General features: G+C 42.5%; 1 protein-coding gene, 5 non-coding genes and 1 pseudogene across 6 annotated transcripts in view; 1 reads left to right on the top strand and 6 right to left on the bottom strand.

Moving 5' to 3' along the window:
* Window positions 1-4345: 4345 nt before the first annotated feature.
* Window positions 4346-10328, bottom strand: LOC129858938 (60S ribosomal protein L7-like; annotated as a pseudogene).
* Window positions 6381-6472, bottom strand: LOC129860249 (small nucleolar SNORD12/SNORD106). Its single transcript, XR_008760342.1, has one exon. It is a non-coding gene; the product is annotated as a small nucleolar SNORD12/SNORD106 (small nucleolar RNA).
* LOC129860247 (small nucleolar SNORD12/SNORD106) lies at window positions 7366-7455 on the bottom strand. The gene has a single exon (XR_008760340.1). It is a non-coding gene; the product is annotated as a small nucleolar SNORD12/SNORD106 (small nucleolar RNA).
* LOC129860243 (small nucleolar SNORD12/SNORD106) lies at window positions 7860-7951 on the bottom strand. The gene has a single exon (XR_008760336.1). It is a non-coding gene; the product is annotated as a small nucleolar SNORD12/SNORD106 (small nucleolar RNA).
* LOC129860242 (small nucleolar SNORD12/SNORD106) lies at window positions 8479-8570 on the bottom strand. The gene has a single exon (XR_008760335.1). It is a non-coding gene; the product is annotated as a small nucleolar SNORD12/SNORD106 (small nucleolar RNA).
* LOC129860246 (small nucleolar SNORD12/SNORD106) lies at window positions 9403-9492 on the bottom strand. Its single transcript, XR_008760339.1, has one exon. It is a non-coding gene; the product is annotated as a small nucleolar SNORD12/SNORD106 (small nucleolar RNA).
* A 6836-nt stretch (window positions 10329-17164) lies between the features above and the next one.
* LOC129858937 (retinol dehydrogenase 10-A-like) overlaps window positions 17165-17975 on the top strand; it is a 33445-nt gene continuing 32634 nt past the window's right edge. Inside the window, exon 1 of the mRNA XM_055928181.1 lies at window positions 17165-17969. Within this exon, the coding sequence (XP_055784156.1) occupies window positions 17669-17969 (301 nt within the window). The 5' untranslated portion in view covers window positions 17165-17668. The remainder of the gene's footprint in view (window positions 17970-17975) is intronic.

Here is a 17975-nt window from a genome sequence, read left to right as displayed (position 1 = left end):
TAACAACACAACATGACAACAACATGGTAGAAACACAACATAGCAGCAGCACAACATGGTAGAAGCACAAAACAGGGTACACACATTAATGGGCACAAACAGCACAAAGGTCAAGAAGGTAGAGACAGCAATACATCACACAATACATCACGCAAAGCAGCCACAACTTACAGTAAGAGTGATCGAGTCTTTGAATGAAGAGATTGAGATAAAACTGTCCAGTTTGAGTGTTTGTTGCAGCTCTTTCCAGTCCCAGGGATGTTTGTGCTTTGGGGACCTTTAACAGAGTGTGACTGGCAGAACGGGTGTTGTATGTGGAGGATGAGGGCTGCAGTAGATATCTCAGATAGGGGGGAGTGAGGCCTAAGAGGGTTTAATAAATAAGCATCAACCAGTGGTTCTTGCGACAGATTTACAGAGATGACCAGTTTACAGAAGAGTACAGAGTGCAGTGATGTGTCCTATAAGGAGCATTGGTGGCAAATGTGATGACCGAATGGTAAAGAACATCTAGCCACTCGAGAGCACCCTTACCTGCCGATCTAAATTATGTCTCTGTAATCTAGCATGGGTAGGATGGTCATCTGAATCAGGGTGAGTTTGGCAGCTGGGGTGAAAGAGGAGCGATTACGATAGAGGAAACCAAGTCTAGATTTAACCTTAGCCTGCAGCTTTGATATGTGCTGAGAGAAAGACAGTCTACGGTCTAGCCACACTCCCAAGTACTTGTATGAGGTGACTACCTCAAGCTCTAAACCCTCAGAGGTAGGAATCACACCAGTGGGGAAGAGGGGCATGCTTCTTACCAAACCACATGACCTTTGTTTTGGAGGTGTTCAGAACAAGGTTAAGGGCAGAGAAAGCTTGTTGGACACTAAGAAAGCTTTGTTGTAGAGCTTTTAACACAAATCCGGGGACATAAAGCTGTCCCAACAGCGGAGCTTTCTTTTCAGCACCATGGAGTGAATCCTTACCACTGTTACACCTGGTTATCAGCGGAGCCGTGTCTGGAAAAAAGTAACTGCTATTCATGTGTATTTACATGGTTCTGACATTCAAAAACTTGGTATATTTGGAAAGAATACATCTGGGAGATTATGAGGAAATTATCAGAAGATAGGAGTTACATACTGTAGTTAAAAATACACAAGATCAAGCACACACCAAATAAATAAAACATGTACTTGATTTTGAAAGTCATCTTTCATTGACAAGCTATAAGTGAATTATTGATGACTAGAGCTGGAAACACATCAGATGGCTTCCACAACATGTGAACAATTTCAGAAAGAGAAAAAGGGATTGATAGACCTAACAACTAGAAATGGGCAGATATTTTAGTAAGTGGTGTCAGGTGTGGTCACGGGACGTTTCCAAGTGTCTCTAAACCTCTCCAAAGTGGCATATGTCTGTAAATTAGATAATTCCAGTGCTATTACATATTTGCAATCCATAAATGCTATTTGTTCAGTATAAAAACCGAATTTCTACCATATCAACCTCACTCAAACAATGTGGTGGTGTTATGGGGAATCCAGGGTACATTCAAGTGTCCTTTCAACCTCTCCAAAGTGTCCGAATGTGTTCATTTCACTGTTTTTGCCCACTGGATGTACCTAAAAGTTATTTTTTCACTATAAAAACTAAATTTTTACAACACCAACGTCTCTCAAACATTGTGGTGGTGTCGGGGGATAACCAGGTGTTTATTTAACCTCTCCAAAGTGCTGGAACGTTTAGCCAAGACATATCCAATGTCTTGATACAAACATCAAAAACTAAACTGTTTACAAAAACATTATAAAAGCTACAGATATACACTACCAGTCAAAAGTTTGGACACACCTACTCATTCAAGAGTTTTTCTTTTCTACATTGTAGAATAATAGTTAAGACATCAAAACTATGAAATAACACATATGGAATCATGTAGTAACCAAACAAGTGTTAAACAAATCAAAATATATTATAGACTCTTCAAAGTAGCCACCCTTTGCCTTGATGACAGCTTTGCAGACTATTGGCATTCTCTCAACCAGCTTCATGAGGAATGCTTTTCCAACAGTCTTGAAGGAGTTCCCACATACGCTGAGCACTTGTCTACATTTCCTTCACTCCGTGGTCCAACTCCTCCCAAACCATCTCAACTGGGTTGAAGTTGGGTGATTGTGGAGGCAAGGTCACCTGATGCAGCACTCCACCACTCTCCTTGGACAAATAGCCCTTACACAACCTGAAGGTGTGTTTTGGGTCATTGTCCTGTTGAAAAACAAATGATAGTCCCACTAAGACCAAACCAGATGGGATGGCGCATCGCTGCAGAATGCTGTGGTAGCCATGCTGGTTAAGTGTACCTTGAATTCTAAATAAATCAGTGTCACCAGCAAAGCACCCACACACCATCACACCTCCTCCTCCATGCTTCACGGTGGGACCCACACATGCAGAGATCATCCGTTCATCTATTCTGCGTCTTAGAAAGACACGGCGGTTGGAAGCAAACATTTCTAATTTGGACTCATCAGACCAAAGGATACATTTCCACCAGTCTAATTTACATTTACATTTAAGTCATTTAGCAGACGCTCTTATCCAGAGCGACTTACAAATTGGAAAGTTCATACATATTCATCCTGATCCCCCAGTGGAAATTGAACCCTGGTCCCCCCGTGGGAATTGAACCCACAACCCTGGCGTTGCAAGCGCCATGCTCTACCAACTGAGCCACACGGGACCATGTCCTAATGTCCATTGCGCATGTTTCTTGGTCCAAGCAAGTCTCTTATTATTGGTGTCCTTTACTAGTGGTTTCTTTGCAGCAATTTCGACCATGAAGGCCTGATTCACTCAGTCTCCTCTGAACAGTTGATGCTGAGATGTGTCGAATTCTGTGAAGCATTTATTTGGGCTGCAATCTGAGGTGCAGTTAACTCAAATGAACTTTTCCTCTGCAGCAGAGGTAACTCTGGGTCTTTGACTGACCTTCATGTCTTAAAGTAATGGACTGTCATTTCTCTTTGCTTATTTGATCTGTTCTTGCCATAATATGGACTTGGTCTTTCACCAAATATGGCTCTATTCTGTTTATCAACCCTACCTTGTCACAACACAACTGATTGGCTCAAACGCAAGGAAAGAAATTCCACAAATTAACTTTAACAAAGGCACACCTGTTAATTGAAATGCATTGGTTTAACACTTTTTAATTCCATATGTGTTATTTCATAGTTTTGATGTCTTCACTATTATTCTACAATGTAGAAAATTGTAAAAAATTAAGGAAAACCCTTGAATGAGTGTCCAAACTTGACTGGGACTGTTTGTAAAAAAAAAAAAGAAAATACTAAAAATGGCTGGTAAACATTGAGATGTGTGACACAAGTACATCACTAATCCATTGTCATTAACATTGTAACGCATAACATTCCCATTTTTATCCAAAACTACAACCATGGGGGAATAAACTGTTTACTTATTTTTTAACCAAAAATAAACTAGTTAAGACGGTTACGAACAAATTCTTATTTACAATGGAATCTAACCAGGGTCTGTAGTGACACCTATACCACTGTGATATAGCCTGGAATCAAACCAGGGTTTGCAGTGACACCTCTAGCACTGAGATGCAGTGCCTTAGACCACCGGGACACTCAGGAGGCCATTTATATTAGTGAACTTCGAGGGATTTTAATTCATGGATTTATTAATTCATGCAGATGTAACAGTATTTAACTTGAGTCCGTCCCCTCGCGCGAACCAGGGACCCTTCGCAGTCACCCACAAGGCATCGTAACCCATCGCCCCACAAAAGCCGCATCCCTTGCAGAGCAAGTGACGTCACCGATTGAAATGCTATTAGCGCGCATCACCGCTAACTAGCTAGCCATTTCACATGGTTAGACCAGGGGTGTCAAACTTATTCCACGGAGGGCCTAGTGTCTGCAGGTTTTTCCTTTCAATAAAGCCCTAGACAACCAGGTGTGGGGAGTTCCTAACTAATTAGTGATGTTAATTCATCAATCAAGTACAAGGGAGGAGCGAAAACCCGCAGACACTCGGCCCCACGTGGAATGAGTTTGACACCTGTGGGTTAGACAGACATGTGACAAAATGCTCCCCATCCATTTTTTTTTTATGTTAGAGGTAGAATCCCTAAAAGTTCACTATAACGGAACAGAATAAGTATTTTCCTCATCATGGAGCTGGCATAATAATATAATATAATATAATTTTTTTTTAATTTAAAAAATACATATGTCCTTTTGTATTTTTCACAGTGGTCCTCAAAGTTCACTGTAATACAACATCTTAAAAAATAAAGATAAAATGTAGACCAAAAAAAAGGTAGTTGAAGTATTTTTTTAATGCGGTAATCAACATAACAATAACACAGAATAAAAATATAAAATAAGCACACGAGAAGCATACTATATACAGGGTCAGTTTCAGTACCAGATTAACAATGTGCAGAGATACTGGAGTGATGGAGGTAGATATGTATAGGGGTACGGTGACTATATACAGGGTCAGTACCATATTAACAATGTGCAGGGATACTGGAGTGATGGGGGTAGATATGTATAGGGGGAAGGGGACAGGGATACTGGAGTGATGGAGGTAGATATGTATAGGGGGAAGGAGACAGGGATACTGGAGTGATGGAGGTAGATCTGTATAGGGGTAAGGTGACTTTATACATGAAGTTGTTGGCAGACTTGAAGTTCTTCCCGACGGTGTATCAGGTCCTCCACACAGATGATACTGTATTTACCTGGAGGGACAAGGACAGAGTGAGGACTGAGTGTTAATATGTGTTTAAAAGGTCAATCTGCAGTTTAATTCAAAGAGCCGAGGGATAAAAAGATATAATCTAATTGATAAGACATAAGGATTCACCATCCAGGAGATTATCCATTTAATACAATTAATGGTCACCTTGTGTCTCCTGAAAGTATTCAGACCCCTCGACTTATTCCACATTTGTTACATTACAGCCGTATTCTGAAATATGTTATCATTTTTTTTTTATATCCTCAGCAATCTACACACAACGCCCCCTAATGACAAAGCGGAAACAGTTTAAGAATTCTGGAAGGGCACATGTCTATAAAAGGTCCCATCTATAAAAGGTCCCAGTGCATGTCAGATCATATGTTCGTAGATCTGAGAGAAACAATTCCAGGAGTGTTGAATGTTTCAGAGCACAGCTATAATTGGAGGAAAAAAATAATGCACTGCAGACTAACTAGGGCTGGCTGTCGGACCAAACTGGGGAGAAGGGCCTTGGTGAAAGAGAAGAGCAAGAACCTGACAGTCACTGACATAGCTTCTCTGTAGGGATGGGAGAAGCTTCCAGAAGGACAACCATATCTGAAGCACTCCAGGAAACAGGCCTTTATGGTATAATGGCCAGACAGAAGTCACTCCCCAGTAAAAAGACACGACTGTCTGCTAGGAGTTCGCCAAAAGGCACCTAAAGAACTCAGACCATGAGACTATATTCTCTGATCTGATGAAACCAAGACTGAACTCTTCAGCCTGAATGTCAAGCGTCCCTTCTGGAGGAACCCTGGAACCATCCCTACGGTAAAGCATGGTGGTGGCGGCAGCATCATGCCGTGGGGATGTTTTTCAGCGGCAGGGAATGAGAGACTAGTCAGGATCGGGGCAAAGATGAACGGAGCAATGTACAGAGACATTATTGATGAAGTCCTGGGTGCTCTGAAGCAGGTTCTCTGGGGCGAAGGTTCACCTTCCAACACTACAACGACCAGAAGCACACAGCCAAGACCACGCAGGAGTGGCTTCGGGACAAGTCTCTGAATGTCCTTGAGTGGACCAGCCAGAGTCTTTACTTGAAACCGATAACATCCCTGGAGACCTGAAAATAGCTGTGCAGCGACGCTCCCCATCCAACCTGACAGAGCTTGAGAGGATCTGCAGAGAAGAAATGGGAGAAACTCCCCAAATACAGGTGTGCCAAGCTTGTAGTGTCATACCCAAGACTTAAGGCTGTAATCGCTGCCAAAGATGCTTCAACAAAGTACTGAGTAAAGGGTGTGAATACTTATGCAAGTAGAAATCATTTTTGTTTTTATAAATATGCAAAAATTCCAAAAACTGTTTTTTGCTTTGTCATTATGGGGTATTTGGTGTAGATTGCTGAGGGGAAAAACGATTTAATACATTTTAGAATAAGGCTGTAAACAAACAATGTCAAGGGGTCTGAATACTTTCCTAATGCACTGTATATAGCAGATGTTATTGCTGGTGTAGAGAAGTTTACAGCTTAAGGTTATTGTACAGTAATGGGATATCCATGTTCCAAATCACTAAACACAGTGGCCTATTCTGCCATTTCAGATCAAAGTCTTTTTCTCAGTGTGGTTTCAGACAAATTGGCTTATTTTTCAGACTGGATTCACCAGAGTCGATAAGATGGGGAAAAAAGTTGAGCATCATTAACCACATTGTGTAGAAGTTTGAAGGACAAAAAGACGACATGGTCACCGGCTATACCAAGTAACAAATAAAATCAATGTCCAGGTAACGACTTAAATACATCCATGTTTCACCCAGCCCCTGAGTAATGGTGTACGAGACAGACATGGAAATCTGACAAAAAAGAGAAAAATATACATTTAGCAGTCTAATCCACAGAAACATACCCCCTGATCCTGATGACGAAGGCCAGCTTGGGCTCAGCTGGGACGTAGAAGTTCCCAACCTTGCGGGCTGTCCGCCCCATGCGGATCTCACGCCGGTACATCTCCCTGTACTCCTTGTGGTACTTCTCAGCCCTCTTGTAGATCAGGTGCCTGGTCACCTTACGAGTCTGGGGATATAAGGCATCAACCATGAGTCAGAACAGAACATCACAGCTAGGTAACACCTCTTGTTAACTTCACAGTATGACCAGAGTTAGTTTTTCAGCAGGTTGTGGGGCATTCACCCACCACTGTACAACGTAGAGAGAAAGGCGATAGGGTGCTACGAAATGTCAAAACGTACTTTAGTAGTGTCATTACAAATGATAGACTATTCGCTACAATGCCCGACAGTGTTGATTAAAAAATAACCTTCATTTGCTTTTTGCTAGTTTAGACAGTGCCACTCTTGGTTCTATATCTTCCATATTTGGTGTTGGACCAATCAATTTATACATATTTGTATAAACCTGGAATTAATTCATCATTTTATGGGTGAACTGCCATGAGGACGCCATGTTTAAACTGATCAAATCAAAATAGTATTTGTCAAATACAACAGGTGTAGTAGACCTTACAGTGGAATGCTTACTAACAAGCCCTTAACCAACAATGCAGTTTCAATGTTAAATCTAACAATGATTATTTAAGACATTTCTATGTGGTTTCAGACAAATTGGCTTATTTCAGACTGGTTTCACCAGAGTCGATAAGATGGGGAAAAAAGTTGAGCATCATTAACCACATTGTAGTTATACAGTTTGAATGACAGGACAATCATTACAGGGCAGATTTGTTCCATCATGTTGACAAATCTAGTCTATGTTAGAGTACATGTGAAAAAGGCTTGGACTTCCAACATTATGGGCGCTTGAAGCAATTCAGTCCCTTATAAGTAAATGCGTACCCAGGGCCTTGTCGACCAAGGCGTTGTCTGTGAGGGCGATGCGCTGCTTGGTCATCCTGCCATGGCCACGCTTGTAGATCAGCTCGCGAACAGACTTCAGGTTGGGGTACCTGGGAAACAAGAGCAGGAAAATACCATCTGTGAAACAGCACGCAGGTAGCGTAGTCACAACAAAACAGTGAGAACTACTGCAGCTGCACCCAACATTTGGTTCATTTCATACTGGACACGCCACAAGTAATATCAATGTGGTTTCAGACAAATTGGCTTATTTTTCAGACTGGTTTCACCAGAGTCGATAAGATGGGGAAAAAAGTTGAGCATCATTAACCACATTGTGTAAAAATTCCAGACAATTACTGCAGCAGAAAATAAGTTGTACCACTACCTTAAAATCAGTGCCAAGTAAAGAAACACAAAACCATAAATGTCAAATTCAACCGGCCTGTCCACATCAAAGCAGGGGTGTATTCATTAGTACAAACCTGTTTGCAACATGAAAAGCTCCGCTACGAAAACGAGCATTTCTTGTTGGCCAATTCAGGCTAGTTCCTCCCTACATTGGACCGTTGGCTTCCTAGTGAATACACTGTGGTAGTAATGTCAGCCTTACCCCCAAGCGATGTAGGGCTCGGCGATCCTCAGCATGTTGATGGAAGCCTTGTTCAGTTTGACGAACACTCCGTTGAAGATCTGCCGCAGACGCATGAGCTGGAGGACCTTGCGCACCTTGGGACTGACACCGTTGATACTGAAAGGGGGGGCAGAAAGAGAGGGCGAGGGGCAGGGGAGAGAGGTACAGTGTTAGAATTGTTCAGCACAGCATTACTTCTCTTAATTTCAGTCGGCTTTTAGTTTACATTCAATGTGGTTTCAGACAAATTGGCTTATTTTTCAGACTGGTTTCACCAGAGTCGATAAGATGGGGAAAAAAGTTGAGCATCATTAACCACATTGTGTAGAAGTTTTAAAGACAACATGGTCACCGGCTATACCAAGTAACAAATAAAATCAATGTCCAGGTAACGACTTAAATAGATCCATGTTTTACCCAGCACCTGAGTAATGGTGTACGAGACAGACATGGAAATCTGACAAAAATAACAGGGATAAAATATGCATTTAGCAGTCTAATCCACAGAAACATACCCCCTGATCCTGATGACGAAGGCCAGCTTCGGCTCAGCGGGGACGTAGAAGTTCCCAACCTTGCGGGCTGTCCGCCCCATGCGGATCTCACGCCGGTACATCTCCCTGTACTCCTTGTGGTACTTCTCAGCCCTCTTGTAGATCAGGTGCCTGGTCACCTTACGAGTCTGGGGATATAAGGCATCAACCATGAGTCAGAACAGAACATCACAGCTAGGTAACACCTCTTGTTAACTTCACAGTATGACCAGAGTTAGTTTTTCAGCAGGATGTGGGGCATTCACCCACCACTGTACAATGTAGAGAAAAGGCCAATTATTATAACCTCGGACTTGACAGTGTTGATCAAATAAGTACGTTAATTTGCTTTAACTTCTACTAGTTTAGACGGTGCCACTCTTGGTTGTATATCTTCCAAATTTAGTGTTGGATCAATGAATTTATACACATTTGTATAAACCTGGAATTAATTCATAATTTTATGCCTGAACATAGTTTAAACTGATCAAATACATTTTATTTGTCACATGCACCAAAATACAACAGGTGTAATAGACCTTACAGTGGAATGCTTACTAACAAGCCCTTCAACGACACAGTTTCAATGTTAAATCTAACAATGATTATTTAAGACATTTCTATGTGGTTTCAGACAAATTGGCTTATTTCAGACTGGTTTCACCAGAGTCGATAAGATGGGGAAAAAAGTTGAGCATCATTAACCACATTGTAGGTATACAGTTTGAATGACAGTGGGTAGCTATTAAACCCCCCCCCCCCACACACACAGTACATCAAATGCATCTAAGGAGATTCTATGCCTGCTAGTTAGGTTAGTACTTGAGTTAGTTCAAACTTACTTTTTTTTCGGCAAGCATCTTCTTGATCCGCATGGTCTTCATGGTGGCGAAGGCCTTCCGCCTTTTCAAAAGGCTCTCAGGGACCGCCGGAACCTTTTTTCTGCAAGAGGCATCAATTTGTTTAGAGTATGGGGGGAAATAGTTTAACATGGAAGTGACTGACTGAGGAATAATAACTTAACGAACCAAACATGTTGTGGAAACTGTTAGCGTTACCTAGCTAGCCATTTCCAAAACGTGAGCCCGACGTGAGTTAACCTGGCTTGTTAGTTTTGCCGGCCGAAGACAGACGCAAAGTCTACTTTGTGATATTGCGGGGCTCAAACAGCGAAATAATCATAAAATATACTTTACAACTCATTGACAATATGCAAGTAAAACTACGAGCCACGCATATAGGTTAAAACATGTGCAAATGGATTCGCAAGCCGGGAATGTTTCTAAACACATCCAGGCCCCGAGTCAACCAAATCAACAAAAATATCGTAGAGTAAAAAACGCCACTCAACACTACCGACGCGACAAACATGTTCTTTAGCTGGCGATAACTAACTTAATGTCAAATAACGTTGGCTATTTGTTAAATTAGTAGATGGGCATAGATTCTGGCAGAGAAGAAATCACTTACTCTACGTCCGCCATTGTGTCCACCGAGAAAGAGAAATTATCTCATGCGCATGCGCGAGTTAAAAGCTTGTAGGACCCCAATCGCTGTCTATTAAACTGCCTGAGAAGAATTTCCTCTTGCCGCTAATCTCGCAGTGTCTGCCCTCCAGTGGCGATTTTAGCATGTAAATCTTGGTGGGACAAACTCAACATGAGAAACGGTGCACACGAACTGTTAGGAACTACATTTTTATTTATTTATTATTGAACCTTTTTTTAACTAGGCAAGTTAGTTAAGAACTAATTATTATTTACAATGACGACCTACCAAAATGCAAAAGGCCTCCTGTGGTGACTAGGATTAAAAATACAAATAAATTAAATAAAAATATAGGACAAAACACACATCACCACGAGACAACACAACACTACACAAAGAAAGACCTAAGACAACAACATAGCATGGCAGCAACACATGACAACACAGCATGGTAACAACACAACATGACAACAACATGGTAGCAACACAACATGACAACAACATGGTAGCAACACAACATGACAACAACATGGTAGCAACACAACATGACAACACAGCATGGCAGCAACACAACATGACAACAACATGGTAGCAACACAACAAGACAACACAGCGTGGTAGCAACACAACAAGCCAACACAGCAGCACAACATGGTAGAAGCACAACACATTACAAACATTAATGGGCACAAACAGCACGAAGGTCAAGAAGGTAGAGACAGCAATACATCACACAAAGCGAATACCCATACTTTTTTATTTAACCTTTATTTAACTAGGCAAGTCAGTTTAAGAACAAATACTTATTTACAATGACGCCAAACCCTCCCCTAACCAGGACGACGCTGGGCCAATTATGCGACGCCCTATTGGACTCCCGATCACGGCCGGTTGTGATACAGCCCGGGATCGTAGTGACGCCTCTAGCACTGAGATGCAGTGCCTTAGACCACTGTGCCATTCGGGAGCTCTAGATAGTAGGCCATTTGAGTATGTGAAAAAATAAAGTTTAATAGTATGCAACGTTTCGAAGTATACTTTACATTTGGGCGTTGACAACAGCTGATCAATTAGATATGGGGATGTGCTACCGAAATCAACAAATAACGGGAAACAACGCAATCACGCATGACGCATTCTCAGTATTCGAAAATAGAATGTTTAATAGTATGCATCATTTTAAAAAATCAGGTATGGTTTAAAATGCCAGAAAGTTGTACTCATTTTATCAAGTAGAGTTTGATGGACACTTTTCCACAAAGTGGTGGTGGAGGTCACGGGCGATAGGTCTTACTTCTCAGTGGTGTAAAGTACTTAAGTAGAAATACTTTAAAGTACTACTTAAGTCGTTTTGGGGGGGGTATCTGTACTTTACTTTATTATTTATATTTTGGACAACTTTTACTTTTACTTCACTACATTCCTAAAAAAAACAATGTACTTTTTACTCCATACATTTCCCATTACAACCAAAAGTACTCATTTACATTTTGAATTCTTAGTAGGACAGGAATATTGTCCAATTCACACAATCCCTCGTCATCCCTATTGCCTCTGATCTGGCGGACTCACTAATGTATATAGCTACTGACCCTGGAACTTAGCCTGTATATAACTAATGACCCTGGAACTGACCCTGTATATAGCTACTGACCCTGTATATAGCTACTGACCCTGGAACTGTCCCTGTATATAACTACTGACCCTGGAACTGACCCTGTATATAGCTACTGACCCTGGAACTGACAATGTATATAGCTACTGACCCTGTATATAGCTACTGACCCTGTATATAACTAATGACCCTGGAACTGACCCTGTATATAGCTACTGACCCTGTATATAGCTACTGTCCCTGTATATAGCTACTGACCCTGGAACTGACCCTGTATATAGCTACTGACCCAGGAACTGACCCTGTATATAGCTACTGACCCTGGAACTGTCCCTGTATATAGCTACTGACCCTGTATATAGCTACTGACCCTGTATATAGCTACTGACCCTGTATATAACTACTGACCCTGTCTATAACTACTGACCCTGTATATAACTACTGACCCTGGAACTGTCCCTGTATATAACTACTGACCCTGGAACTGACCCTGTATATAACTACTGACCCTGGAACTGTCCCTGTATATAGCTACTGACCCTGGAACTGACCCTGTATATAGCTACTGTCCCTGTATATAGCTACTGTCCCTGGGACTGACCCTGTATATAGCTACTGACCCTGGAACTGTCCCTGTATATAGCTACTGACCCTGGGACTGACCCTGTATATAGCTACTGACCCTGGGACTGACCCTGTATATAGCTACTGACCCTGGATATAGCTACTGACCCTGTATATAGCTACTGACCCTGGGACTGTCCCTGTGTTTAGCTACTGACCCTGTATATAGCTACTGACCCTGTATATAGCTACTGATCCTGGAACTGACCCTGTATATAGCTACTGATCCTGGAACTGTCCCTGTATATAACTACTGACCTTGGAACTGTCCCTGTATATAGCTACTGACCCTGGAACTGTCCCTGTATATAACTACTGACCCTGGAACTGACCCTGTATATAGCTACTGATCCTGGAACTGACCCTGTTTATAGCTACTGATCCTGGAACTGACCCTGTATATAGCTACTGACCCTGGAACTGACCCTGTATATAGCTACTGACCCTGTGTATAGCTACTGACCCTGTATATAGCTACTGACCCTGGAACTGATCCTGTATATAGCTACTGACCCTGGGACTGACCCTGTATATAGCTACTGACCCTGTATATAGCTACTGACCCTGGAACAGACCCTGTATATAGCTACTGACCCTGTATATAACTTCTGACCCTGGGACTGACCCTGTATATAGCTACTGACCCTGGGACTGACCCTGTATATAGCTACTGACCCTGGAACTGACCCTGTATATAACTACTGACCCTGGAACTGACCCTGTATATAGCTACTGACCCTGGAACTGACCCTGTATATAACTACTGACCCTGGAACTGACCCTGTATATAGCTATTGACCCTGGAACTGACCCTTTATATAACTACTGACCCTGGAACTGACCCTGTATATAACTACTGACCCTGGAACTGACCCTGTATATAGCTACTGACCCTGGAACTGACCCTGTATATAACTACTGACCCTGGAACTGACCCTGTATATAGCTACTGACCCTGGAACTGACCCTGTATATAACTACTGACCCTGGAACTGACCCTGTATATAGCTACTGACCCTGGAACTGACCCTGTATATAGCTACTGACCCTGGAACTGACCCTGTATATAGCTACTGACCCTGGGACTGACCCTGTATATAGCTACTGTCCCTGTATATAGCTACTGACCCTGTATATAGCTACTGAACCTGTATATAGCTACTGACCCTGTATATAGCTACTGACCCTGTATATAAATACTGACCCTGTATATAGCTACTGACCCTGGAACTGACCCTGTATATAACTACTGACCCTGTATATAACTACTGACCCTGTATATAACTACTGGCCCTGTATATAACTACTGACCCTGTATATAGCTACTGACCCTGTATATAACTACTGACCCTGTATATAGCTACTGACCCTGGAACTGACCCTGTATATAACTACTGACCCTGTATATAACTACTGACCCTGGAACTGACCCTGTATATAGCTACTGACCCTGGAACTGACCCTGTATATAACTACTGACCCTGGAACTGACCCTGTATATAGCTACTGACCCTGGAACTGACCCTGTATATAGCTACTGACCCTGGAACTGACCCTGTATATAGCTACTGACCCTGGGACTGACCCTGTATATAGCTACTGTCCCTGTATATAGCTACTGACCCTGTATATAGCTACTGAACCTGTATATAGCTACTGACCCTGGAACTGATCCTGTATATAGCTACTGACCCTGGGACTGACCCTGTATATAGCTACTGACCCTGTATATAGCTACTGACCCTGGAACTGACCCTGTATATAACTACTGACCCTGTATATAGCTACTGACCCTGGAACTGACCCTGTATATAGCTACTGACCCTGGGACTGACCCTGTATATAGCTACTGACCCTGTATATAGCTACTGACCCTGGAACAGACCCTGTATATAGCTACTGACCCTGTATATAACTTCTGACCCTGGGACTGACCCTGTATATAAATACTGACCCTGGAACTGTCCCTGTATATAGCTACTGACCCTGGAACTGACCCTGTATATAGCTACTGAACCTGTATATAGCTACTGACCCTGTATATAGCTACTGACCCTGTATATAGCTACTGACCCTGGAACTGACCCTGTATATAACTACTGACCCTGGAACTGACCCTGTATATAACTACTGACCCTGTATATAGCTACTGACTCTGTATATAGCTACTGACCCTGTATATAGCTACTGACCCTGTATATAGCTACTGACCCTGTATATAGCTACTGACCCTGTGTATAGCTACTGACCCTGTATATAGCTACTGACCCTGTATATAGCTACTGACCCTGTGTATAGCTACTGACCCTGTATATAGCTACTGACCCTGTATATAGCTACTGACCCTGTATATAGTTACTGACCCTGTATATAGCTACTGACCCTGTGTATAGCTACTGACCCTGTATATAGCTACTGACCCTGTATATAACTACTGACCCTGTATATAGCTACTGACCCTGTATATAGCTACTGACCCTGTATATAGCTACTGACCCTGGAACTGACCCTGTATATAGCTACTGACCCTGGAACTGACCCTGTATATAGCTACTGACCCTGTATATAGCTACTGACCCTGGAACTGACCCTGTATATAGCTACTGACCCTGTATATTACTACTGACCCTGGGACTGACCCTGTATATAGCTACTGACCCTGGGACTGACCCTGTATATAGCTACTGACCCTGTATATAGCTACTGACCCTGGGACTGACCCTGTATATAGCTACTGACCCTGTATATAGCTACTGACCCTGTATATAGCTACTGACCCTGGACCTGACCCTGTATATAGCTACTGACCCTGTATATAGCTACTGACCCTGGAACTGACCCTGTATATAACTACTGACCCTGGAACTGACCCTGTATATAACTACTGACCCTGTATATAACTACTGACCCTGGAACTGACCCTGTATATAACTACTGACCCTGTATATATCTACTGACCCTGTATATAGCTACTGACCCTGTATATAACTACTGACCCTGGACCTGACCCTGTATATAACTACTGACCCTGGAACTGACCCTGTATATAGCTACTGACCCTGGGACTGTCCCTGTATATAGCTACTGACCCTGTATATAACTACTGACCCTGGACCTGACCCTGTGTATAGCTACTGACCCTGGACCTGACCCTGTGTATAGCTACTGACCCTGGACCTGACCCTGTATATAGCTACTGACCCTGTATATAACTACTGACCCTGGAACTGACCCTGTATATAACTACTGACCCTGGAACTGACCCTGTATATAGCTACTGACCCTGGGACTGTCCCTGTATATAACTACTGACCCTGGAACTGACCCTGTATATAGCTACTGACCCTGGACCTGACCCTGTATATAGCTACTGACCCTGTATATAGCTACTGTCCCTGTATATAGCTACTGACCCTGGAACTGACCCTGTATATAGCTACTGACCCTGTATATAGCTACTGACCCTGGGACTGACCCTGTATATAGCTACTGACCCTGGGACTGTCCCTGTATATAGCTACTGACCCTGGGACTGTCCCTGTATATAGCTACTGACCCTGGAACTGACCCTGTATATAGCTACTGACCCTGGAACTGACCCTGTATATAGCTACTGACCCTGGAACTGACCCTGTATATAGCTACTGACCCTGTATATAGCTACTGACCCTGGAACTGTCCCTGTATATAGCTACTGACCCTGGAACTGAACCTGTACATAGCTACTGACCCTGTGTATAGCTACTGACCCTGTGTATAGCTACTGACCCTGTATATAGCTACTGACCCTGGTACTGACCCTGTATATAGCTACTGACCCTGGAACTGACCCTGTATATAGCTACTGACCCTGGAACTGACCCTGTATATAGTTACTGACCCTGTATATAGCTACTGACCCTGTATATAGCTACTGACCCTGGAACTGACCCTGTATATAGCTACTGACCCTGTATATAGCTACTGACCCTGTATATAGCTACTGTCCCTGTGTATAGCTACTGACCCTGTATATAGCTACTGACCCTGGGACTGACCCTGTATATAGCTACTGACCCTGGGACTGACCCTGTATATAGCTACTGACCCTGGAACTGACCCTGTATATAACTACTGACCCTGTATATAGCTACTGTCCCTGGGACTGACCCTGTCTATACTGTAGCTGACTTACTTACTCATTATCAATAAAAACTATATATTTTTAATATATAGGCTGTACTTATTGAATATAATTACAATTGATGTGTACATGTTGACTGGTTTTACAAGACATTGGATGACATTTTAATTTAATTTATACATTTTCATAACTTTAAATCTACTCATGTAATAAACAAAAAAACGTAAAATCGTCATCAGTGATAAACGCTTTTGTAAAGGTGCCACATTTACAGTTAGGTTATCTTTCCAAAGTCGGAACGTTGTTTTATTTAATTACTAAAGGAAAAGGAAGACAATTTCCTAATAGATTTTCCCTCTATTTTCATTCATCTGACAATACTTCAAAAGTCCTACAGGTGGCACAAGAGAGCTCGTCCATTCAACCCTCCAGTTTCCACTACGCGCCTTTCATTTGACTAAAGATAAGCCACTCTCTATTTCTGTCAGGCGCAGCCGCCCTCGTCCTATTGGGGTCCATTGATAGGCAGTGGTTAAAAAGCGCATGAGCCGCTGTTATGTTATGAGAGCATTGCAGGACTGTCACTGCTACGGATGAAAGGGCGCAACACAGTGGCAGCATCTACACGCAACTCCGTCCTTACTTCATTCTATGCGCACTTGTGACAACTGGGACTGTTTTGCGAGATCGGGAAGCAACTTGACAAAATCAGCAACAAGTTTTTTTTAAACATTTGTTGAGCCTAGCATTCATTGATTCAGTCAATTTCTGTATTATTTTTGCTGTCTTGGAGTAGAGTAATTTATTTGAAGAAAAAAAAGAAATCAGTCCAGTAGACCTCTATTCTATTCAGACCGTTTGTTTCATAAACAACACGGACAATATTAGTTTACAGGTCATTTCGGTAGATAGCCTATTTATCACAACTTTGGCTGCTATAATTCATTTAAACCGCAGTAAAGCAAAAACGGTGTGTGTTTTCTATACAATATTATCTCCGTTCTCTCATTATCTTGCTCATTGCCATCGCGTTCAAGATGATGAATTCTATGGTCATTTTAGCGGAATTTTTCGTGGTCATCTTGAAAGTGCTCTGGGCTTTTGTTACCGCCGGGGCGAAATGGGTGGTGCGGCCGAAAGAGAAGAGTGTGGCGGGACAGGTGTGTGTAATCACCGGGGCTGGAAGCGGCCTCGGCCGGCTGTTCGCCAAGGAGTTCGCTAGAAGACGGGCTGTACTGGTGCTATGGGACATCAACAGCAAAAGCAACGAGGAGACCGCGGAGTTGGTGAGGGAAATCTACCGAGAGCTGGACAGTGAATCCCCGATGTCCAAAGAAGGTGAGT

Source organism: Salvelinus fontinalis, chromosome 7 (assembly GCF_029448725.1).
Source record: "Salvelinus fontinalis isolate EN_2023a chromosome 7, ASM2944872v1, whole genome shotgun sequence".
Lineage (NCBI taxonomy): Eukaryota > Metazoa > Chordata > Actinopteri > Salmoniformes > Salmonidae > Salvelinus > Salvelinus fontinalis.
This window is presented reverse-complemented; position numbering and strand designations above follow the sequence as displayed.